The 26,565-nt window shown below is 43.0% G+C and overlaps 1 protein-coding gene across 2 annotated transcripts in view; it reads right to left on the bottom strand.

Moving 5' to 3' along the window:
- Positions 1-383: 383 nt before the first annotated feature.
- gng12b (guanine nucleotide binding protein (G protein), gamma 12b) overlaps positions 384-26,565 on the bottom strand; it is a 32,148-nt gene continuing 5,966 nt past the window's right edge. For both annotated transcript variants that reach the window (XM_073477193.1, XM_073477192.1), the window contains exons 2-4: positions 23,131-23,193; positions 2,610-2,730; positions 384-2,517 (exon numbers count right to left, since the gene is read on the bottom strand). In XM_073477193.1, the coding sequence (XP_073333294.1) occupies positions 2,392-2,517; positions 2,610-2,702 (219 nt within the window). In that variant the 5' untranslated portion in view covers positions 2,703-2,730; positions 23,131-23,193 and the 3' untranslated portion in view covers positions 384-2,391. The remainder of the gene's footprint in view (positions 2,518-2,609; positions 2,731-23,130; positions 23,194-26,565) is intronic.

Raw genomic sequence — 26,565 nt, forward strand, 5'->3', positions numbered from 1 at the left:
GCTAGTCGGTGTGGGAACTGGGGATGTTAGTGGACGGTTGGTTTTCAGAGCAGCTGTCTGCTGTTGCTGGAAATAAGGTTGATAAGAGCAGTAAAGTAAGACCAAAACAATGAGCTGAAAAACACTAAAAGACCCCCTTACAATCACATTTTTAATGAGCACGGAGAAAATTTGCACTTTAAGCAATGAATGTGAAAAACAGCCTGATGGTGTCAAACTCTGCACGTACATCTTTCTACACAGTGCAGCTCAAACATCCGATTCTCCCGTCAGGGTTAGTTATTTTCTCTTACCTCGACTCACCAGGTGTGACAAACCACATTCATGTAATCATCTCTTTAATAAAACACACACGGTAAAAAAAAGGCCAAACACACCATTAATCCAAACAAAACAGTTTTAATTCAAAAAGTTGAATTAATGTCGCAGAACAGAGATTAAAAGCTGAAGTTCAGTCCTACAAAGTGAAAGCAAAGAGTTACAAGCAAGCACATACTGTGGTTCATGGACGAACATCCTGCGCTACAATATTTATGGACGTACAGTTTGAGATATGCTATTAATTATTCAACATATGATGCCATACATGGAGTTAACAGCCTACAGTTAGAAACACTCCCTTCACCTAAGGGCCTCTGTTATTCACAGTATAAGACAACAGCACTTATGTGACTCAAAGGTAGTCGAGAGTTGAAATGGGATCACTTCATCTTTAAGGCCCTGGCTGGTTAAAATAGCAAAAAAAATTAGTTGCTAATAGTTTTTGCGTGAGCACCAACACACAACTGAGATACAGTCACAGCTACACGCTGCCAGTCACACGTCCTCACAGTAAAACATGGAATGTTTCAAACTCCAGAGTTTAACAGTCGTTTTCAAAGTGCCTGGATCGTACCGCAACGAGCCTCAGCTCGGACACAACACACAAAAATCGGGACGCTGAATTTTTTTTAATAGTGACACTGAACAGGCAGAGCTGACAGGATGGCACAGATTGATCTCAAATCCTCTTTTTTTTTAGCAATCATGGCCGGATCATGAATATTTCTTTATATAAATCAAGGAATACCCTCGATTATGCAAGAAGGTGACGCACAACGTGCAGTGAAATGGTACATATTTGTTCCATTTTTAGAGAAAGACAGAAAGCACCGAAAGCTTTACATTCATTATTAAGGCAAATGTAAACAAAAGCACAAAAAATAAAGTGTTTTGACAAGAGAAATCCTCCTCTGGTGTTCAAAGGATTCAATTAAAGTATATAACAAGAATGCAACTAGCTCAAATAATCCCAACATTACAGGTCGACACTGTAAGTAAACTTTACTACATCCAAAAGCAACGACAGAAGAAGAAACTCCCGATATCTGAAAAATAAAAATCCTCTCAACATTTGAACTGAATCATTTTTCTGAGGAAGGATTACATCATACTTGTCAGGACAATCTGGACCAATTTAACTGCTCTGTCTATGACAGAGTGTGGAATAATTTAATATATATGAAGTATATGATTAAAAATCTGTTACTGATGACGTTCAGCCACCTGATGTTGCACGACATCTCCCCCTTCCACTGCATTCACGTCACAACACCCCTGTTGTTTTTAATCATCTGCCCCCTTAAGTGGTTGCCAGTTTGTGCACTAGCTAACATTGCTAACGCTAGCTGGCTAACATTAGGGCAGTCCACAAACTGGCAACCACCAAGACGCAGATATCACCTGATACCAGCGGCGTTACAATACTGTCTGACAAACCTCAGACAAGCAATACTTTTATTCTGCACCGTTCTTCAAGCTCTGTATATGTAGTATTTAAACTTTATGTTTTTATATTTCTGACTGTGACTAGCTGATGAACTCCAAAGCAGGAGACGTGCATCAGTTTGTCTTCACGTGATGGACGGCACAGAGACAGGATGTCATTATCTTGGCTGCTCATTATCAGCAGCACACAAACTATAACAACTGTTTCCTGAAGCAAAGCCTGATTAAAGCAAGAGGTGAAAGCTGAAAGCCTGGATCTGATTGGACCAAATGATTGAGGGGGGGTTGTTTACGGTCGCTGTGATAATTAGAGAGTCGGGAACTCTCCCATTTTCAGGCCGAGGTCTGTGGCCCTCTGCGTCTCAGCTACACTCAGCTTTACTCATCTTTGTTTGAGCTGCAGCTTCGACTCGAGGCCGCAGCTTCTGACTTCTGCCTGGTCTTTGGTGTTTCTGTTATCTGACAGCAAGACAAAGAGGGAGTCGTTCCTTGAACTGCAGTGGGCTCGTGAAAAGGTTAAGGGGAGTGCACTGGCCTTAAGATAAGTTGTGAACAATATTCCTATCAGCTTTTTTTTCCTCACACAAGAATGAAAAGGAAAGCAGCAAGAGTTCAGGTGTTCCTCTACAGAACAGTGCAAGGCTTCTTGTCCTTGAAAGGGTTTTCTGAAGCGGGGATGCCCATGAGCAGCGGGTCGTTCTTGGCGTGTTCTCCGCAGTAGCGCATCAGGTCCGACGAAGCCTTGGACACCTGCGAAGACATCAGTCCACAGAGTGATCTACCTCGACATACATGTAGTAGAAGCAGAGCAGTCGAGTCACGTGAATGAATATGAAAGCTACCTTTATCCTCTCGATGCTGGCCTCTATCCTCAGCTGGTGCACCGTCCGCCTGGCCTGAGCTATGCTACTGGAGCTCTGCATTTTTGATGACATCGCAGTCTTTGGACAGCTGTGCTCAAACCTAGAACAGAGAGAAGAAACCGTGCTCACTGTATTTGCATTATTAGAGATGTGGATGCAGATACGCAGTTGACATTTTCACAAGGGAAACCAACAAAGCCACAGTGATGACAAATCTATTCAAATGATTCCCGGCAGCAAGATGCTCCTGTGGCCTTTAACAAGCGCAGAGGTCTGGCTGCTGCTGAAAGTACTGTCAACAAAATCATTGTATCCCATAGTTTTTCTTGGATTTGAGTTTGGTATCGGTTTCACATTGTTAGCTAGTAGCTTTATTTAGATAGCATGATCTCTTTTCATATACACGTAGCTTGAAAGCTGTTTGAAATCCATCTGATTAAAAGTCGTCACAGTACGAAGTCATCCAAGGTTAGCGGTATAATTTAAAGGTTAAAGTTGCAATATGCAAACAAACAAAGGGGGCAGTGAACCACCTGAATGTCTGCTGACAACAGAACTGGGCTCAGCAGCTACTCGGTGAACGCGGCCGGACCACAGACTCTGATCCAGTTGCCTACGATACAGCACTTAGAACGACACCTATTACACGCTGATGTTTAGCAGACAATGTTTACTGTCGTCCCTCCCTTAGCCAAGTGTGTTAGCATGCTGTTATTTGCTAATTAGCCCCTAAAGACAAAGTACAGCCGGTAGGAAAGTCATTGTATTGGACAAATTAAAATTTTGACATTAAAAATGAATTTTAATGAAAAGTCAGAGCATCCCCAAATTAATCATCCTGTCTGGGAAATGCATGCAAATTTTATTCAGACATTTCACAGGATAAGTGAAAACCATGAACGTCTTCACAACATTTCATGGTATTTCATTGAGTATTTGCGAGACGTTTAAGTGGTTGGCTGTGTGGCAACAGCACGGCTAATAAAAATGTATCTACATAATGAAAAAGTGATCAAACTGCACCCTCGGCTGCAGCACTTAACTTAATGAATGAGCAGCTTTGCACAGTATTGTAGAAATGATTAAAAAAAGTCAAGTTACTACAGTGTTACTGCACACATTTCTTGTGTATATAGCCGTGCAACTTACCAGAAGTGACAGTTGACTTATTCTGGAATTGACTCAATGTGCGTAAAAGCAGTGGCCCAACCTAACGGACTCTTGTTTCACAATTCCCACTTCCAGGACACAATGGGCTGCTGTTACAGGCTCATTACGTCACTCCCTGAACTACTTAGAGGAGAGGCACAGTCGCAACTTGTTTTATGCACAAACATGATTTCTTAGAAGAATCAGGAACAGCTTCTCCTGCAAGAGGAACACCATGTGTGCGAGTCGAAGTAGAACACGGTGCACATGCGGTTGAGCAATAAATAAAAAGAGTTACTCTGTGTACCCAACAATTGTTCGGCCCTGGGAACTTGCAGCTCTTGTTCCTTGAGCAAATCACGAAAAGTACATCCAAAAAGTGGCTCTGTGGGACTGACAGAAACAATCTCTGACATGTGGTGTGGTAAATGTTTGCTCTGTGCTTTGGTGCAGGATATTACAGAGGAGGGGGACACGCTGAAACGGAAGAGAGATGAAACATGGACTATAGAACCGACTACAGAAGGGAGACAAGACCATGCATCCCTTTAATCCCCCCACACACTCCCTTCCGCTTCCTCCACAGGAAGCAGCATCGCCAGTTAGCCTCTACAGTATAAATGATAAAATATGGGGTGGAGGTTTTAAAAATAGGAGCTACACATGCAGGGCAGCGACCAAGGAAACTGAAAGCATGGCTGCTGAGGGACTATTTGAATCAGACATTAAAACAACAGTTGCTGCTTTCGTAGTTTTTGCTTTCTTGACCTGTGCGCTGATCTTTGCAGGGAACTTAACACTTGAGGCTCTCTTATCAACACAGCTGTAGTTTGTAAGTCCTCAGCTGCACCGGCGAGGCATGAGTGGATACAGGAAATGGGAGAGCTGCGTCACACAAGGGTTGGTCCTTAAACCCCCCCCCAACAACAACGTCTGCATGGACACTGAGTGACGCCAGCAGCTACTATAGAGCTCTATAAGTTTGGGAGGAGGCACAAGAGGCGTAATGAGCTGTAAAACACATTAACAAGGCTGAGTGTTTTCTGTTTTTACTGCTCCATTGTTGTGTCTGTGGTTGTTGTGTTGTCTTTAAAGTGGCACTTCTGCAGACTGGTAACATGGCAGCTCTTGATCACAGCTGATACACACTCAACTTTTATGTTTTGGAAGATAAAACAGTGCAAGCTTACAGATTAAACCTTACACATTACATTTTTAAGATGCCATCCGTAAAAAAACAAACAAAAGGTTTTGACATTGTGACGTCTGTTTATTGTGTTGCAGAGAAGCAGCTAGCCCCAAGCTGCTGTGCTAGCACTGTAAATACCAACACACAACTGGTCCTTGAAGCTCCCAGTCTGGACCACTAGCTGCACAGCTAACTGAGCTAAATGAGCAACTAGCATGTATGTATTCAACAGGCGGCAAATTCTTACATATTGCACCTTTAATCACCCAACTCGTGTCTGCAGCTTGTTTCCTTTGAGCGCTTCTTCTTTATCTCGTCACACTGTCGTGTGCATTTATCTGAAGCTGTCCCACTGAAGCTGGATGATAAAAGTTGCAGTGAAACATCCCATTAGGCTTTGTGCAATCATATCTCAATAGCACTGATTTCAAGTTGTTGTCAATAGACATGTATGTTCATGTTGCAGCTTTTACTAGAATTGATGCTGATGAAGGTTCTCAGTCATCCAGGTTGTGGTAAACAGCTTAAAACAGCAAACAAAACAAGTCCAGTTGCCTACGATACAGCACTGTGTACAAGAACTGATGCAACAAAATAAATAATTGACACAATCAATTCATAGAAATTAAGCTGCCACAGCAGCAGTCGCAAAATTGGGGCCTGTGGAGACGCTCCCCCTCAGGCGGGCGACGCCAGATGTGGCATGTCGTGTGCAGTAAACAGTGGGGCAGAGGTGAACGAGTGCAGAAAACACACACTAGCGTCAGGATTGGTTCGTCCCCGTGGTGTGGGCGCACACAGACTCTGCTGTGCAGCTCCCCTCAAGAAGCTGTCTAATCCAGTGAGGTCCTAAGCCTCAAATGTGCTGAATTTTCAAGTAATCCTCTGTTTCAGGGAAATGTGGTGGTCAGTTTTACAGTAACCCTGCTGCGTTTGAGGGATTATAACATTCTCAGAGACTATATCTACTTTTAATGGGCCTCATCAATGTGCACTTTTGGTTTGTCTGATGTTGGTGGGGGGCATTTTTCCAAGCAAAAGAAGCTCTCATTGTTCAGGTTCTCATGATTTAATTTGGTTGTGGGCTTGGCTCCACCAGATGAAACAGAAAATAGTATATGCTAGTTTATCACAAAAGAGGTGTGGTGCTCTTTTCCAAATTACATTTGGCAAGAGAGAACAATGACGTGCTGATGTGGCTGTTCTGTTTTGTGCAATCTGTTTTTAAGCTGTCTCTCAGCTCACCCAAACGACTGTGCAGTTGTCCAGGTGTGACCGAGGAATATCAATCATAATAGAAGACGGAGCACAGACAGAACACTTCCTTGAAGTTGCAATGCTTCCCATCATGGAGGTAATTAAGTCAATTATCTTATATAACGCAAGCTAATTTGGTCGTAATGACCTGCTCAGCTGACGTCCCATCAAGAGACAAGCTGAGAGCAGTGGCATTAGCAAGAACATTGTTACTACCAAGGCATTGTTCAGTGGTAATTCTCATCTATTTAATAATGCTGTATGCAACTTACAAGCAGCCCAAAGCCCAGCCTTTCCTTTCCTTCAGTGTTTTCTTCTTGTGCATGTAAAAGAAGCTCCTCTCTCCCACAGAAAACACTGCTCCTGAAACGCCCCGTCAGTAGTCCTGCCTTTAATTCTGTGACTTTGTGACATCACACCATGTCACCATGTCACACATTGCATAATTTATGCAGAGCAGCTATTTTGGCACGTAAGAATTGATTTAGCACAGGGTTTAGCACTCTGTTGATGTTAGCGACCCAGCTCAGACGTGTGTGAGCTGACCAATCAGAGGAGACTGGGCCTTAAAGAGACAGGAGCTAAAACAGAGCGTTTCAGACAGAGGGGGAATACAGAGCTGCAGCACTGGACAGTATGAGAAAACTGATGTGTTTTTTGAGTATTAAGGCGCGTAAACCTGTTCAAGTAGTGACCCTAATTAAAATGATGAAAATGAACATATGTCTCCTTTAACATGTTGAGTCTCTAATGTTGATGAAGCACAGAACAAGGTTGAGTCGTCAGCGTACCGCAACTTGCCGAGATTACGATGAATATCTATAGGCTACACTAAGATAGAAGTAGGCAGCTGGTTAGCTTTGTTTATCATTAAGACTTGAAGCAGGGGGACACAGCTAGCCTAGCTCGATCCAAAGGTTAAAAAAATCTGCCTTCCAGCAGCTGTGATGCTGTAAAAAACAACAACTGGTTCGTGGTTTATGGGGACTTATGAGCCAGGCTAGCTGTTTCCAGTCTAAGCTCAACTCTCCAGGATGAAGCAAACATATGAGAGTCATAGCAATCTTCTCACTGTAACTGTTAAACTGACTATTCTGCATTAAACACTGCAATAAACTATATTTTAAGCTATTGCCATATTGTTTAATTTTGAAATCAAGACCTCAGTCAAACAAATGCATGTGTGAAATGAGTGTTAATTCCAGTAAGACGAAGGCAAACAAACAGAGAACGTTGTCACTGCAGGGTGTGTGATTCTTTGTGTGCGGACTGAGCCTTTAAAATCCTTCCAGCCAAAAGAATGTCTGCTATGCCTTCAGCTGTGGCGTGCCTGTCTGCATCCAGCATGTGTACTTATGTGTGGTGAATGTAAACATGTGGCACACTGAAAGCATTGATGAAAAATATATTTGAAGTCGTACAGCGGAGCGATTTCTTTGATGTGGCTGCGGGGGTTTGCACAGGTGGGCTGCCAACACTGCCAACACAGAGGTTCTGCAGAGTTTATGACAGTAAGTTCTGCCCTGTGGTGTGAAACTGTGCAGTGCTTAGATCTGCTGCCAGAACAAATACAGTAATAACTTAGTTAGACCGGATTCAAATCAACAGCGTAACTGGATTTTGTGCGCATTTGTGTGCTGAACAGTCGGACAATGACAGAAAACAGCGACAAAAGGCGTCTTCTGACTCTACACGTCTCTGGAGCTCAACTCGAGGGATGCAACAGCACTCCCTAATTTGGTGTTTTGATGATGATGTTAGGGAGTGCTATGTGACATGTTGCTCCAAAATCTCCCACTGGTGTTCAGTAGGATTGAGATATTGTGACTATGAAGGTCATGGCATATGATTCATCATTTTCATATTCATCAAACAGTTCAGTGAGCCCTCGTGCCCTATAGATGGGCGCATTGTCATCCTGGAAAAGACAGCTTCATAGGTTAAAAGGTGATCCCGAACAATGCCAGAATAACGCCCCCCCCCCCAAATCGTAACAGAGGCTATCATTAGTTGTTTTTCTCCACTCATACATTCAGGTCTTTTCTTTCCCACTGAGCAAAAACATTTCCAAAAGATGTCAATTCAACGTTGCTACTGAAAATGCTGAAAAGACGTCCAGTGGAGAGCCAGAAAGAAAGCTTTTAAATGTTCACTGGTGAAGTCAAAGTGACATCCTTACAGGGTTCAAAATGAAAGTTTACAATATCATTTTAGACTTCATTTCAGCTTCATTCACAGACGTCTCGAGAACTCGTTTTCACAACGTTGTCAGATGAACGCAGAACTAAAACGCAAAGCAAAAACTATTCAGCTTTTAGCAAAACTGTTGTAATGTGAACAGGGCCATAATTTCAGCGCTACCCATTTCATTTATTACAGAATAACAAAACAATAAGTCAATAAATGAAGCTGATCGTCAGAAAATGTATCAAAAACAATTTTGCATGCAGAAATGCAAAGTGTTTCCTGGTTTAGGCTCTCAAACTGGCTGCTCTTCACTTTTCTGTACAGTTTTTCATGTTCACTTCAACTCATTTTACAGTACTGATTGCTCAATGTAATTAGTTATTGCGGACGGACCAGGGACAAATGAAGCAAACTATGTTGTTGTGCATGTTGTCATGTGAGTAATGTTCTGAGACAGCCTTGATAAAAAACGCGAGTCTATAAATGCAACAAACTCTGTTGCGCTATTATGCACTACATCTGACTCATCTCATCCAAATATAAACTCCTTGCACAGATTATATTTTTAGTGCACTGAAAGACAACACAAACAAACAAACCAAGGTGTTTTGTGCTCACAGATTACAGAGGTGTTGCTCAGGGTCTGATTAACAGACGGCAGACGGAGCGCTGCAGCCTCAATGATTAGTTATCAGCTGTCCAGTTCCCAAAATGTTGGGCCATGGGACGCTGAGCAGCTCCATTATCTGTCCGCTACACTGCTAAACTGCCTGGCAACAACAGCGACAGGCTGCACGAACCCGCTCCTGGACCGGGATCTGTGGCTGCCTCTACAATAAGCTCCGAGGCTTAGGCACATTTGAGTGGCACGGTGACAATGCAGACAGGCTATCAGTATTGTGCCACGCTCACAATTGCTATTTGGCATTGTGTGGAACAGAGGCACCGGGACAGGAGTCCAGAGCTTTTACAAGTTTAACTGCGCCCTCATAAGCGCTAATCTCAGACGGGCTGATGCTATCTGGGAGCCAGACTGTCCAGTGAGGCGTGCAGAGGAAAGAGACAGAGGCCTCCCAAAGAGAAACAAACACACAGCGTCACTCCTGAGTTTAGGTGGAGACGAGCTCTATGACTAAGGCTATAAAATGCCAATCTTTGCACGAACACCATCGATTACCGAGCTTTGATGGTGACAGATTGTGAAGTCGCCAAACACGTGTGGTCCAAAAATGCTTTGAAAACCCGCTGTGTGAAGCCGACTTGAAAAGAAAACACAGGAGGCGTTGGTGTTTCCGCAGCACACCAGATCAGGAGCTGAGCGTTCCGAGCCGCTGAGTCACAAACCGTACACCTTTCACCTGAGCTCTGCAGCGGCATGCAACACCTTTGCCTTGGGTGAGGTCAACTGTAGGACAACAGATTCTCACTCCAGTTTCTGTCATCCTGTCCTTTTTTTTCTCCCACCTGGGCCCCATGTGCAGAAAAACAGGTTCCTCTGAGTGGGTGTTAGCAAGTGTGTGTGTTCAGTCGCACAGCTTGCAGACTGACACTTTTAAAGTTCAAAGCTCTGAGTAATGTGCGTCTGATTCCCTGAGAAATAAGCTCATCTACAGTGAGGTACAGTGAATAACATGCGTGGATTAAGGCCCTCTTTGAAGTCCTGGTGACTTTTCTTTCATGTGTTTGGAAGTCAACAGAAGACAAGCAGCTAAAAAAAGAAAAAAGCCCTGAACCAGGTGCTGCTCTCTTCTGCTTACACCTCATCGTGCATGTGTTCAGAGTTTCTTCACTGCCCGGCTTTGATTGTTTTCCAAGAAAACTGTGGATTTGGCTTGGAGAGATATTGCTTTGATTTGACTGCACAGAGAGGAGAAATGAAAAGCTGACACAAAGAAAATGCTCCAACCGTGTCTGCAGCTAAAATCTGGAGGGGCCAGATGCAACGCATTGTGCCACCAGCTGCTGCTATTAATAAAGAAAAACGCTGTCATGCAGATGAATGTGGGCGGGGCGGGGGGTGATCACGCAAACCTGTTGCATGCCGAGCGCTCGCTTTGAACAAGTGTAATAAAAAGGAGGTTTCGAGGCAGCTCTCTTGCAAGACCCTTAAATTCTGTGACCTGTGTTTTTAGCCACGGCTCCACACTGAAATATCACTCTTGGGTGGAATGCCATGATATTTTGTTCAGACATTCGTGGTCCTCAGAGGATGGATCCTAATGTCTCTGATGGTCCCTTGATTTGAGTGAAATGCCTTGACTGCTGGACACACAGCCATAAAATTATTTACAAAGATTCACGTCTCCCTCTGTTTGGTGGTCTCATGACTATTTATCTGCCGCCATCATCAAGTGAAAGTTTCAGTGTAACCCATACACCAATATACCTCAGCTGTACTTTGTGTGTAGCGCTATTTAGCAAACGTTAGCATGCTAAACTAAGGGCCCAGACACACCAAACCAACATCAAAGAACTAGCGTCGACTGTTGCATCGCCTCATGTCGTCTGTGTCCCACTGTCGAGCTCTGTCGCTGACTCGCCGACGACAAGGACCAACTAATGCCAACGGTGCGGGACACACCGCAACAACAGGTCCACACAGAAGTATATATAGTTCCTGGCTGACAATTAGAACAAAATAAGCAATTAAGAGAGCTGAGGTATTTTTGTTTCAACTTGGGGACAAGTCAAATCTATGAATACATTAATCGTAGTGCTATTTGACAAAGTTAACTGCCGGTCTATTCTATTAAAGGGTACTGAGAAACAAACCACCATACTATAGGACTAATAATGACCCAAACTAAACTTTGGCTAATTTCACATTCATATTGGCCTGTGTGGGTGAACTGTGTCACTCTTTCTAAACCCTCATTCAAAAACTAAGGTGAAGAACTTATTTCTGAGTTTTCCAGACTGTATTATCTTCACTTAGATATTGGAAACACACAATAACTCTGCTGTCATCACTTCAAATCCTCCGAAGAGAAGAAACTGTCTCGGCTCCAGTGGAACGGCGCACCGGCTCCAAGGAAGAGCACTCGGGGCACAGCTGAGTGTAACAGTTAATGAGCCCTTAGTCAGCCCTGTCTGCCTCCTGATCCGGTGCTGTGGGAGCCGTCACGCCGCCTGTCTTTGCCTTATCTTGCTGTACACAGTCACTCAAAGACAATAGAGCTTACAGAGTGGCTCCACAAACAGACACCTAAAAGATGACGCTTCTGCAGTTTGATGCCAGGTAAAAAAAAGTAGCAGTTTGTACAGGATCCTACACAGTGTAGTGAGTGAGTGTGCAGTGTGTACATCTGTGACTGTGAATGGTTTTGTGTGCAAGGTGGGCCAGGGCTGCTATTTCCTGCCGAGTGGGAGACATGAAAGCAGTGAGATTTTTATGCCGTTGATATCTCCACACAAACGCACCAAGCTGTCTCCACCCTATCATGGGAGAAAAACTCCCACCACAAAACAAAAAAGCCCGCTCTCAGCAGTTGACTGCATTCGTTGAAATCCCCCGAGGAGGGAAAAGTGAGCAGGGAGAGAGAGAGAAAAAAAAAAAGCCCCACTCTCTCCCACCAATACTTCCTGGAGCCCGGGGCAGTCCTGGATCTGCATGGGTCTCCCCGACAACTGAGCTTTGTCTAGACAGAAACCAATGCTCCACTCACCGGATAGGAATTCAGTAAAACCCACAGCCCCTCATTCTCACACCACCTTTAGCCTGCCGCTCTCACACCGCGCCAAACAACCAAGTCACAGCTCTCATTGTTACAAATAATCCAGCATTTACCCTCCAACTAAATGCACCAACCCGTCATTCATGAAAATAACAGAAAAATCGGTGCAATTTTACAAGACAAGGTGCATACTGTGCAAGAAAATCAGCCCGTTGTGCTTCCGACGATGTGGCAACACGAAACAGGCTGCAGAAAATTCCTCTCATTCCATCTTTAACTGCAACACACGCCGATCACGTTCTGCTCGCTCCAGATCACGCCTCGCAACCGCTAACACGGGATGCAATCAGTGTGATGTCGAGGGCGTTAAGAAGTCAACGTGATATCAATCGAAGACACCGAGGCGCTTTTCTGACACGGTCTGTTGCTTAAGGATAACCATTAACAACTCTTCCTCCCCAGACTTATCATTACACATGGAGCCGATGCTTTCATGCCATTCCTCCAGGGTTACTAACATCTAGTCTGCTCACCTTTTCCACACTTCCCCACACTCACAAGTCTAACGACAAAGCCCTGCAAATACTCAAACACACACTCAACCTTTCACATGCATGCTGGGGTTTCTTTCTGTTATTGATTCTGTCTCGAGGGAAGATTTATTCAGGTTTTCCTTCATGTTCTAGCAGAATAACTGATAACTTTTCATGCAGGGCCGTAGCAAGGATTTTGCAGATGCTGTTTACATCAGTGACACCTGGCGGACACCCAAAAGAACGTTTTACCGCACGTTTTATGTTTCAGCTGCTATATGCAACTATAATTTCTGCATAAAATATAATATAAATCACCACTGAAGGTTTTAAAGGGACAGTTCACCCCAAAAATAAAAAAAAAAAGCGCCAAAAAGAAATCATGACCTGGTTACTTATGACAAACCACAAACCTTCTTGTGAGCAGTTTTATGTAGGAATGAACGTGATGAAGCCTGCATCTAGTCATGGACGAGAGGCTAGCTAACTAAGCTAGCTAACGTTACAGCTCTGCCTCGGAGGACGCCGTGGCTTTGAGCACCGAGTGCCAATTAGCTCCATTAGGTTCAAGAGAAGGCAGATATGTCCACGCCGATATCGCCAAACTCTGCAACTCACTCTAAAACAATCCAGATGGATAATTAGCGCTACAGGTAAAATGAAAAATATGTACTTGGGGGTCCGTCCCTTAAAATGTTGTTTCATTATCTTCTCTACACTGCTAGATTCAGCTAAACTCTGGAAGGAAGAGCTTGAAACTGAGCTTTGTCATGAAAATTGGTGTGAAACTTCAATTTAGGTCACTAGCATGCAATTTAAGATGCACTGACTACATTGGTCTAAATCGAAACGGGCCAAATTTTAATAATTTATCAATAATAGTAGCCGTCGATGTAAGAATGTAACAGCTACCCTTTCACATATGTAGGTCATGCTCAGAGTTAGCTAACTTATGGCGAATAATGGCAGGACCTTCACCTAAATATGAGCAGTTATTTCTACCGCTAATGCTAAAAAACTTAAAGCAGTTACGAGGAACATTAATTTGTGTTGATTCTGGCGGCCCCTGTGGGCGGCAGGAGCACCACCGCCTCGAGTCTAAAGATCCTGATCTAGCTCGCGTGCACATCCGTTTTGAAAGCGAGTGAAAGAAATAAGCAACACATTTTTAAACTACTACTTTTCTATTTTAAACACAGCTGTTTGCAGGATGCATAGCGATGATGTAATGTATCTATTGTATCTATTAACTGCAACATGACGAAGGTGGAATGAAGAAAACTTGCTGTACCGAACTAAAGGGCAGCTTTTTGTTCCTCAATTCATCCTCAGCACTCAACCATGACAAATATTTTACAACCTGGATAAGTTGAAATATGACCCTGTAACTATACAGAAATAACCAGCTCTTCCTGCTGATGGTTGTTGGCTTGTGTAAGTCATCTGGAGGCATCTAGTGAGACTGTATCATAACCAGTTAAAAGTTCCCTTTTCAGTACAGTTCAATTACTGGTAGTTGTTTTTATCGCTATATGAAACTCTTGCATGAGGCCATCTTATCTAAATATAACCAGTTAAATTGAGCTGGTTATATTTAGATAAGATAGGTGCACGCAAGAGTCATATAGCACTAAAACAAATACCTCAAACTGAATGGAGTATCTAGGCAGCTTTAACAGGCTGCATAGATAGAAAATGAAAGTTTCCATGTGCTTTGTGTAGTTAACAAGGCTGATCTAATCAGCATGTGTCCAACACTGAGGTGAAGGTGGCAGAAGGTGATTGTGAGGCTTCTTCACTGCTGCCACCTGACTTCTCTTATCACGACGAACAAAAGACAGAGGGGGAGACAGAATAAGGGGAGGGCTGGGAAAGAAAACACATCCCTCTGACCTCAGTAACAGGAATGACTCTCACACTCCCCCCCTTCTCCTCTCCTTCCTGTGAACTTTGGAGCACCCCAGAGCTGAGTGAGCACTAAACTGCACATAATGAGCAGCCGTGGGGGGGAGGCAGAGGTAGAGGGCTGTGTACGTAAGAGGCGCTGGGGTGGACACCACGTCCAAAGTGTCCTTTTAGGGAGGCTCCACAAGTGGCTGCAGCTTTTGTCTCATGACTTCTCGCTGTCTGGAAGCCACCTGATTGCGAGCCTGCAGTCTTGAAGCATTAGTAATCCGCCCTCTGGCCCCACACGTTATTACCAGGGAAGTTTGCATACACAGTGAGCTGAGAGATTCAGAGCAATCAAACAGGTATTATTAACTGAGAAAGAATCCCAAACATGCACCTCACCCAGCTGTGCACAAGGGTCACGGCAGACAAAGTGCACGGTTTTAGAGCGAAGCACACGGGAAAGTTTCAAGTTCTCCCGCTGAATGCAATCACTTGTTTCAGGGGAGATTTGGAAAATGCCTAAATTTCACAATTACTGGTGACGACTGCGGATTAAGTTTCCTGCATTTTACCTAGAAATGCATATTCAACCGTTGAAACGTGCATTTCAAAATACAGTTGAAATGCACATTCAACTGGTCTGAAAACAGTTGTAAGAGTTGCATGTTTTATGGCAGCGTATACTTACACAGTATACTAATCCTGCAACTCTATATTGCAGTCATAAACAGCATTAACAGTTTCCAGTTAATTAGCAGATTAAAACTTTACAGACAAAAGAGGCGACGAGATTAAAATATGATGCACTTTACTTTGTGTTTAGTGCTAATTATCAAATGTTAGCATGCTAATATGCTAGACTAAGACAGTGAACATACTGAAGATTGTCCCTGCTGAACATTAGCATGTCATCATTGTCATTCCAAGTATGTTAGCATTATGACATTGGCATTTAGTTGTGCACAGGTACAGCCTCACAGAGCTGCTAGCATCGCTTCTAACCAGCTGCAACATTTAAATGCTTCTTACTTGTTAATGAATCAGGAGTAATAAAGCAATAATAACAAAAATGATTTAAAAAAATGACAGTATGCGGTGCTCTGTTGGATGGGTGGTTGGGAGACATGCCACATGGCCACAGGTTTGATTCCAGATGGGGTCCTTTGTTGCATAAACCCTTCTCTCACTCCTCTTGCCTCTATACTGTCATGTCAGATAAAGGTAAAAATGCCAACCAAAATACAAACTCCTGAGGGAAATAGTTGGCACTTAAGCTTGAGTTAAACGCTACTCTATGTTTAGCAGCTGTCTGGTATTTGGTGCTGAGCAGGTATTGGAAGGTAGAGGAGCTTTGAGAGCAGCTTCTGCAGCTAAAAATGACACAATGAGAGCGGTAAGAATGAATCAAAACCGGGGAAGTTGCAGCCTGACAGCTTAACAATGAGCTGAAACTCACAATAAAAGTTAAGTGGAGCTGAAGATTCAGGTGATAATTCTCTGTCGGTTCATAAAAGATCTGAGTACTTGTTCAATCACTGGGGATCTATCGAGTTTCATTTTTAGACGACCAAAAGTAAAAGAGCTTTTGTAGCAGGGAGGGCAAAGAGATAAGAGTCCATAACCAACACAGGTCCTCCTGAGGCTGTTGTGCACATGTATTATGGTGAATTCCTGCAAAATGAAAGAGGACGGAGAATCTGACTTTCTTGAGGAACTTGTTCGTGTATATTCAGTCTAGACCACTGTGCATCATCAGGGTGTGACACTGTGGTACAAAAGCCATACGAGGACAAATGTGAAAGGTATTTCCTCTGCAGTACGTTCACTCGGGCACACAGGCACATGTTTAGCTCATGCATGCAGGATGCTCAGTAGCAGAGTGCAAACACGTGCTACTGAGGGCGATTTGCATTTGCGCAGAAGGAATGCTGCACCTTAGACATGTGTGTATGATAATCTAAAGGGCTGACTGCATGCATACCAACAACCACAACCCGTGAAAATCCAGTCACAGGGTTTCTTGCAGGACTTCACAGCTTTAATGTCAACAAGGCTGTCTCTGTTTCTCAAGTGCTCTGACCTGCCAGGTCATTGTCTAGAGGTAAAACTGAACAGCTGTTCTTCAAGACAAAACCAGCAGAACAGAGTTTCACTATGAAAGGTAAACACTTTTGAATCCACGTTATCACACTGCAGTAAATCATTAACACATGAGACTGAGACAATCTGTTCCTTAAAAGGGCACACATCCGTAGTTTAATGCAATGATAACTTGCTGATTATCCAACCCAAAGCTCTGCTTTATGTCAGTCGACAATGACCTACATGATATGATGTTCAAACCTATTCTGGTGCAGAGAGTTCAAATGATGACTGAGCCTTTTTCAGTCATGCATTTTGGAGCATTATAATGCTGTATTCATTCAAAGCACCGACCAGGATCTCACAGGGAAAGTATGTGCGGGCCGGTTGCAGCGGTTTGTTTTCAGAACAGTGTAACTCCAATGGAACGCGGCTGCAATGCCGAGCAGCATACCACCCTGTTTCGCCCCTAATGAACATCAATCAAAGGCGCATTCTTACAGCAGCACAGACCACCGAGTGTATACTCGCAAGGCAATGCAATTAAAAGAAACTTATTTCTGGACTGGAAAATATTTCCTTTGCCACTGTCTGGTGGAGGAAAACGTTTCAGAGAAAAAAAATCAAAGCAGGAAAGAGCCGTTTGTAGAGAAGAATCCCAGGCATGTAACCAGTGGCTGGGCAGACTTTCTGGGCAGGGTGACATCCTGACTGCTACTTGGTCCTCCTTTCTTAACTGCCAGACCCTTATGTTTGTTAACTGGAAGCCGACATTCCCTGGACGGCTCCCGCAGGAAAGATCAGGGTGGAATTCTTGTCTGGCCAGACACGTGGCACAGGAGCGTCTCAAAGTGGACACAGCCGCACAAAGACAGATAAAGCAAGCTGTGTGGACTGTTTATTGTCAGGACCCTGCGGCCATGATTAGAGGGTTTCTTCTACAGACACAGTGTTGTTATGCAGAAGGACTTTTCTCCAAAAAGGCCTTCCATGAACCAGCAAGTTAAATGACAAATAAGAAACGACATAAGACTCAAAGGTTAAGTTCACCAGTCATTATCTACTCGAGTCCACAAAACATTTCTGGACACTGCAGACAGGGTGCGTGCTAACGCTGTTAGCTTAGCAGCTACAGCGACCATTCTGGCTGCACAAAGGGTGTAAATAACATCATTATAAATCAATTTGGTTGATTTGGATTAAGCCAGACGATCTGTGTGGAGCAATTACATTTTTTTTGTTGCCGTTTTAAATCAAATCCCCATCTGCTTCCATTTTTCCACGCAATTTTGCTCAGAAGCACCAGAAATGTTTTGTGGACTATGAAACTTTCTATTGACATGGGGGTAAGTAGATAATGAGTAAATGTTCATTTGTCAGCGACCCTGTCCTTAAAAGTCTACCGCCATGCTAGAGGCTCCAGGAGGCTTTGTGATTTATGACCTACACTGCAGCCATGGAGGTGGGGTGATGGAGGGTGTTTTGGCTTCACTCTTGGGGAACTATCCAAGCACCCAGGAAGAGCGTCTGGCTTTGAAGCCAATCTTCCATAGTGGCCAAACTGTGTAATTACATCAGCAAATGCACAGGAAGCCAAAAAGACTTTGCCTCGTAAGCTTACATTGTGAAAGAAGTAGTTGTAAAACACTGGCTACATTTTTTGACTGAATGACTCATTTCACAATAATAATTTGATTCATTTGGTCTCGATAACATCTGGAAAGCCCAGAGAGCTGCAAAATTAAATCATTTTATCCCTATTCAAGTCAGCCAGGGTATAAATGGGAAGTTAGCCGGCTTGTCGGGCGGAAAGCCTCTAGTGCGCTTGCTCGATGGCCCCACCAACGTGGCGGATTGAGGTAATTAAATAAACTGGAAGTAGAGCTTTTTTGCCTTCATGCACCACAGAACAGCCTCCAGAGGTATCACCAGGGCTCTGCCTCCAACGCTGTGTCCAGATTTGCCTTATTAGATCCAGGGAGCTATCATGTCGCCCATCTTTAAATACGTCAATGGGCTGTTCTATCCGATAATTGCTCATGTTAGCATACAGACATACTGATGTTTAGCATGTTAGCATTTGCTAATTAGCACCATACGCAAAGCAGAGCTGAGGCTGGTGGGACTGTACTATTAGACAAACTGATATTTTGGCCTGATGATGGCGCTGGGTGAAAACTGAAGGGATCACCAAAGCTGTTAGAATCCTTTTACTCAACTCATTAGGCTTCATCGTCAAGGGACTGCAAACATATGCACGACTTTCAATCTTAACACATCCAGTAATCGTTGAGATATTTCAGTCTGGACCTAAATGGTGGTCCGGCCAGTGGACGTCCCTGGAGACATGACGCTAGCATGGCTAAAAACAGTCCATACGTGTAACCCTCCTCGCAGACAGAGGTGAAGTCAGCACCTGGCAGGCAGTTGTGTGAAAATTCTATCCATGGAAACGGGATCTGCAGTGACCTAGTTGTTGAGTGGGCTGATAATATGTCACAAGGGGGCAACAAGAAGGGGGGGGGGCATGGTAATTGCACATGTGAAACTGCAGTAATAATTCATTCACGCTAATGGTTTTGTGTAGGCACGATGTTGGCTCGGACGGACATTCTGTTTTCTTCCCACGAAGCATCACACGGGAAAATGTCCCTGCTAATAAGCTACACGATGGAAACATCTGAAGCATGAGGTTTGAATTGTAAATATTTTTCAAGGTGAACAAGAGAAAAGTAGAGTCGAGTGGCTGAAGGAGCTCCAGCTGCACACTGGTGATACTTTCTGTGCCCTGTGGCAAAAAACTTGATGAGGCTGTCTGTCCTACTTCAAAGGCGACATGTGTCTGCGTTAGGGCTGTGCAGATAGGACGGGCTAATCTCAAGTGGAATCTGCATGCATCCAGGGCACTTGGAGGCCACCCAGCGCACACCGATCCTGGTTTGAATTCCCAGAGTTAGAGGTGCACGTACATAAATAACACGAAGAGCGTAAATCTCCTGAAGTCTAAGATTTATTTTTACAGGAAGAACAGACTTGTAGTTCCCAAGAACAGAAGAGATATTGCACACAGATGAAACAGGGTTTTTTTTCCTACCACTGACGTGTGACACATGTTGAATGAGGGAATTATGCAGCTTCCAGTGCAGACATATGAGCTAATTTCATCCGCTGGAAGCTGCAACCACCAAAACAAAAAAGACAAAGAACACAACCAGTGCACGCCATCAGAACCGGTGATCAAATGAGTATTAACCACATTGCTTCCTGCACAGAGGAAGAGACACTCCCGCCTCTGCCCATGGCTAACCAACATGAGTAGGAGTGTGTATGTATGTGTGTGATGGAGGGGAGTGGGAAGGAGATTTGGAGGAAGAGTGTGTGGAGGGGAGGGGGAGGTGTTGTTCAGGAAGCGGACGTAGTGCAACCGAGCAGAAGGAAGGAAGATGTCCATATATGAGCAAACGCTTATGAAACAGGATGGAGGACATGCCTGAAGAGGCCTCGGATCTCCCTCGGGTGCGACAATAATGCAGTAAATGTGTAAACCTCCTCCTACATGTATAAACACACACCCTGGCTCTCCAGAGCTCGAGTTGCATCGAGCACAAGGTTTCATTCAGTGACAGTCCTACTACCTGAGACTCACTGCTCGCCATCAAATACAGGCTGCTGGTATCAGCGCTGGGTTCATTAACAGAGAGCAGGTTTCTGCCAGCTGTGCAGAATAGGCTGCAACCACTTAGCAACACACCTGCACGCCTGCAGAAAGAGCCTCTGTTTAACACCTGCATGTGCACTGGGTTCACTCTCTTGTTTAATTATAAGTGGTGTTCATGCAATCAATCATACCAAAAAGCTGTCTCTGGGAAAAATCATCCCGTCTCCTGACCTGAAATTGATTTGAGGAATTATAACACTACTTTTCTTGTTCCTCACATGTTGTTAAGTGACTGACCTCCGACTAATGACACTTTATTCCACTAAGTGTTGGAGGAAGTATTAATTAAGCATAAAAATGTAAAAATTATGCGTAAAAGTTTTTAGTTAAAATGGCAATAAACAAGTTTTTTCCCTTGATTGCACAATGTAACCACTGCGTTTTTGATTGGTTGTCTATAAACTGCACTTTCACGATACAATTTTGCCATTTTATTATCAAAATGTCTTTTCTCATCTTACTGAACACTCAAAGTGCTTTACAACACAAGTCAGCATTCACCCATTCATACACTAGTGGCAGACGCTACCATGCAAGACGCCATCTGCTCATCGGGATTGATAACCACTCACACGATGGACGAGCCACCCGATCAGTATCTCGCCCAAGGACACCTCAACATGTAGACTGCAGGGACCGCTCTACCTCCTGAGCCGTAGCATCACAGCCCTGAGATGCCTGCTGGTTATTTTCTTGATCCATCGGTTTATTCGATGTCGTAGTCACACTTACACAAAGCTCAAAGGTATCCTTATGCAAAGAAGCTTGAGTTTTATTGTGTTGTAGTCATATACTGTATGAGTACGCTACAGGTGAATAGGGTAATTCAATTTGCATCGCTTTCCACAACAGAAATCTGAACCAAAATAAAAACCTAAATGTGTATTTTGTGCTTTTTCTTTCCACTAGTGTGAAAGAAGACGTGTTATGGAAGCAAAATAGCCCAAAATCTCAAAACTGGCTCATGCATGAAAACATTGTTTTTGCCTGTAGCATCTTGTCCTTAATTAATACATGTACAGTTAGAGACACTACACTGTAGTAATGAGCCATTGTGCTTTAAGCAAAATATGCCACCACAGTTCTCGACACATAACATCCAGACAACCACAAAACAGAGTCAGACACTACAGTAACATTGTTGGCTGCTGCTCAAGAAACAGACTTCTCTCTTGTTCACAGTTCAGCAAAACCCCGACCATATATGTACAACGACAGAGGTTGTTTGGCTAGCATATCAAACTGAGTGAGTTGCCCAATCATTTACTATAGTGTGCAGTGCACCGCAATGATGGAGGGTTATGTTTAAATCAGGGGACTAATCATAATAGACTGCCCAACACTGCCATCATGTGGAGAAAATGCATTAGCACAGGACACAGGAGGGTGAGTGACCTCAGTGTGAGCAGCATCATGTGCTGATGAGGAGATCTGAGGAGGGTTTGGATGAACACACTGACATGTCATTCAGAGCTTACACTGTAGCTCTTTGAACGCTGGTAACATCCTGTACTGACAACAATCCACGTCATACTGGAGTCATTTAAAGGGCTGGTTCACATGTTTTCAATCCTATCTTAAAGGAGACCTATCATGTGTTTTTTTTGTTTTTTCCCTTTCTTTCAGTGTGTTATATCTGCCCTTGTGCATGTAAAAGATCGTGAAAGTTAAAAAGGTCAAAGTCCGCACCTACAGAAGCTTCTCTCTTCCACAGAAAACACTGCTCCTGAACGCCTCGTCAGTAGTCCTGCCTTTAATTCAGTGACTTTGTGACATCACACCACGTCACAGACTCAAACATTTGCATAATTTATGCCTAGCGGCTAGTTTGGGCACAGCTGCCCTGTTGTTGTTAACAGTGCTGGGTCAGGCGTGTATGAGCTAACCAATCAGAGCAGACTAGGTATTCAGGAGTGGGGCCTTAAAGAGACAGGAGAGTTTCAGACAGAGGGGGAATACAGAGCTGCTACTGGACAGTATGAGACAACTGATGTGTTTTTTTTTTAGGATTAAAGCAGGTAAACATATCCTAGTAGTAACCCAAAATAAAATTATGAAACTGAAAATGAGCATAAGATGTCTCCTTTGAAAAAGAAACCTTTGATTTTGAATGTGTGGATCATAATCTAACCTTTAATCGAGCTGCTAGCTGAATTAGTTGGGCATCAAGTTTCCTATAGTAAAAACTCAATAACAGAATCAGTGAGCAACAACAGCTCTTACTATGACTTCATACAGAGATGTGATGCAAGTCAGTGTGACTTGGACTTTAAAGTTGGAAGTTGAAGACTAATGACCGGACTTGTCTGTGCTGATTATATTTCTTATTTTCTTTGATTTCAGTTTAGTTTTAGTTTTTAAGTCTTGAGTCACATGTCTGAAGAACATATACTGTAGCTAGGGAACTAACAACAGACAAATATACGTACATTTCCTATAATGCAACCAATGAGTAATACTCCTCCTTAGGTAGTGCACTAGGATGAAACGACAAGGGTAATTTTCCACCAATACGACAGATTTCTTTTTAAGAATACAAGAAGAAACTTCAGCAGTTTGTTCGTTCATCTACCTACAGGATGACATAGAACATTTGCCAGCAATGTCCAAATATAATTTGTTTTCCATTTGTTACCACCAGACGGCAGCACCTAGCAGGCTGGAGATATGAAAGACTTAAGGGAACTGTGAGTGATTAATAATGGATGGACTGGTGAAGCAATGTTTGTTATCTGATCCATCTCTCAATTACAGTAAAGGCCGGGGACGCTTGGTGGTAACAGCTGACACAGATGGGAGCCAGTCTGCTGACACTGACCTGTGTGGGAAGAGATCTCAAAGAGCATGTGTTGAAGTCGCAGTCTGGGTGAACAGCATTAATCTGGAAAGAAAAGCAAAGAGTGTTTACATTACAAGCGAGCCATGACAGCAAATCAAACAGTTACATATGAATGGCTATTTAACACCAGGGAGTCAAGCTTTTTCAGAGTGCACTGAAGTGGAAAGGTGGTGAAAACATATTTTTGCTAATTTGTTTTACCTAATCAGAAACACTGACAGATCTGTGTGACTAAAGGAAACTGTTCATTTATTACAACCGTGAGAGCCTGAGCCCCCACAGTGTGATGAATACCAGTCCACTGACACGAGTTTCCTCATCGTTCAGGGAGAATGTTGAGTGCCGCCATGAGAAAATCTGCTGTGAATGAAAATACTCCAGCTTCTGCTTCATCTGCATTCACCGCCACACTCCAGTGAAACCAGTTAGATGGCCAGTCCTTCGGTCTGAGAGCTGTGTCTCCATACAACAAGTGGAGGTGGGGTCTGGTGGTGTGAACCACAGAGCCGACAGACTAAAAACACTGTTGAGCTTCTTCCTGCTGTTTATTTGTTTACAGCCTTATATAAAGTATATTAATGTGATGTTGCACAGGGCACCTTCCCTGCAAAGATGAGTTGTCAAAATAACTTTCATGACCTCAGGGTCAGGAGGTCATGAGGTCATCTGCTTGATACTAGCAACTTGTTAAAGCTGCGATAATTCATTTTGGCCACTTGGGGGCAGAGGAACAAACGTATCACATTATGAAGCTGATACAGCAAATTTCTTTAGCATTAGCATTAAATATTGACATTAGCATTTATTTGAAGTCATATTTCTAGCCACCTCTAATATTTACACTGCACAGTTTGGTAGTGTACAGTGGGGATGCAAAAAACAATTATTTTCATGATTAATTGATTAGTCATTTAGTTTAAAATAATTTTTTTTAAAAACAACAACCTAACCCTAACCCTAATTAAGGGTTAAACTAAACTTCATATTGCTTCTTTTCCAACCAAAACCCAAAGAGTCTTCAGGGCTTTCCACACTGCATATTCTTGGCCCCGGGCCATCCTGAGCACTAGGCTAAAAGTTGACTCTGGGATAATTTAGCCCCCTTTCACACACACATTTTTAACCCAAGCTTTACCCCACAAACTCAGGGCAAATCCTGCTCCAGACCAGTGAGAGTAAGCCCTATGCTAGAGTCGGGGCTAGCCCACTTTGAAAAAAGTGCCAGGATTGTGCCAGTGTGAACACTTTCTTAGCCCGGGGCTAAGAAGTTTCTAAGAATACTTTTAGCCTTTGCCTTCAGCTAAGTGCAGTGTGAAAAGCCCTTTCAATGACTATCATGTATGACAAAGAAAAAACGCAATTCCTACATTTAAGAAGCAGGAAACAGCAAATATTCAACATTTTTGCTTGAAAAATTACTGAAAACGATTGATCAATTATCAAAGAGTGGAGCCAATTATTTTCAATCAACTAATTGCTGCAGTGTATAATGGGTTAATTAGAGCTGCATAACTTGTAAAAACAACTATCAATGCTATCACTGCTGACATGCTAACATTCTCCACACACTATTAATTACATAAAGTCAGTACACTATTAATGTTTTCAGGAAGTCGATCTTTCACTGTATATGTGAGTAAACCTAATCATTAAATGGTTTTAAATATATTGAATGTGTCTTTAAAGTCAAAAGCTGTTACTGTCACAGCCGTGCTGGTCAGAAACTTTCTGGCTGAAAAAATAAGCTGTGTAAGTTCTTTCTGTACATTTTAAAGAAAAGGTAGCATGCTGGACGAGGACAGAGACGAGCTGTAACTTTATAGTTTAACTGGAGACAACAGCTTGGATGTTTGTATGTTTGAGAATAAGGGAAAACTCTGGCATCTCTGAATTATTTCAATCTAAAGCGAAGGTGAAGGAGAAACAAATTAAATCAGGGTACGCTACACAGAAAATATTACCAGAGCAAACCGAGTATAACTGCTGATCTGTTAAACCAACACTCAGAGGTCTGTTAGTGTACAAATATTTGTGTTAATTATCTGCTGTGTTTCAGTTGCTAAGCGATCTCTTACTTCCTTGTGTAGTTCATCATTTACCATCCTGCCTAGTGTCCCTGCAGGTTGGTGGAGAGTTCAGGTCAGTATAAACAATAATGAAGTCTAACGGGAACTTAACACCATATAATACAGTATATGACTTAATTTTAAAGCTTTATACAATGAGTATTTAGAAATCTGTGCTGTGCACACAACAACACATACTTATCTTAAGACTCACTACCTGTGAAGTCATCATGACAATAACACCTTTCCTCACAGGTGAGACACAGTCACAGTATGGGTCTCATCAACAATATCTGTCTTGCTTCCTCACTAGCTGCATCCTTCTAGTTATTTTTCAGTCATTCATTCATTTGTGCATCTTTTTTATTGAAATAAACCATTTAATATGCAGGTATAGAACATTTATTAATACAGGACAAAGCTTGTGTTTGCTTCTCACTTATCGCTGTGTTGGTGTTGATCTCTGCAACTGACAAATCATGTTGTGTTGATGTCATAGGTTTGCGACTTGTGTTGCTGTTGTTTCTGGAACACCATCATACTTAACGTTGTTCCCGTTGTTCCATCAGTTCAACTTACGAGAAAAGCGACAAAGTCCACGTTTAAAGCGAGCCGTTGTGACAGACTGGGTAAGTACTGGACTTTCACCCAGGAGACCACGGGTCGTATCCCGCTTGTTAACCTGTTCACTTATTATATATACACTCAATTCACTAATTATTTTTTGGTTTGGTTTAGGCAACAAAAATGGTTGGTTATTTTTACGAAAATGTTTGGTTAGATTTAGGAAAAGATGGTTTGAGTTAAACTAGATCCTCTCACAACCCCGTGTTAGGAAGGATAAACTCTTCCACGCGTCTATTTTTATGGTCTTTTGCCTCGAGCAGCAGAACTATGACATTACAAAAATGTGATTAGTCCGTTGCAATGACGGTCCTTGGGCAACATTAATTATGATACTGCAGGAACAACACCAACACGAAGATATCAGATGATGCTCAATTTACACATCCTGTTGTCATGGTGGAAGTGAATGATGAGGAAATTATTTTTATTTTTTTGTATATTAATCACGTGCTCCATAGGTCTAGCTTCATTAAAACACACTGAGAGATATCTATAGTACAACCTGACCAAACAATTACATGAGTGCATACCTCACCCACAGGAACCAGTTGACTGGATGAGGGCCTGAAGAGAAGATAATTAAATTTAATGACTGTGGCTTTATCAGGAGACTCATTCCCCTGATGCTGCACAGATGCACCGCAGAGACACGGAGCTGGTTTGTGTAATTGTGTCAGTTGAGCTGCATGTCATGTGGGACCGCACAAAGCACATGTCTATA

Source organism: Pagrus major, chromosome 11, assembly GCF_040436345.1.
Source record: "Pagrus major chromosome 11, Pma_NU_1.0".
Lineage (NCBI taxonomy): Eukaryota > Metazoa > Chordata > Actinopteri > Spariformes > Sparidae > Pagrus > Pagrus major.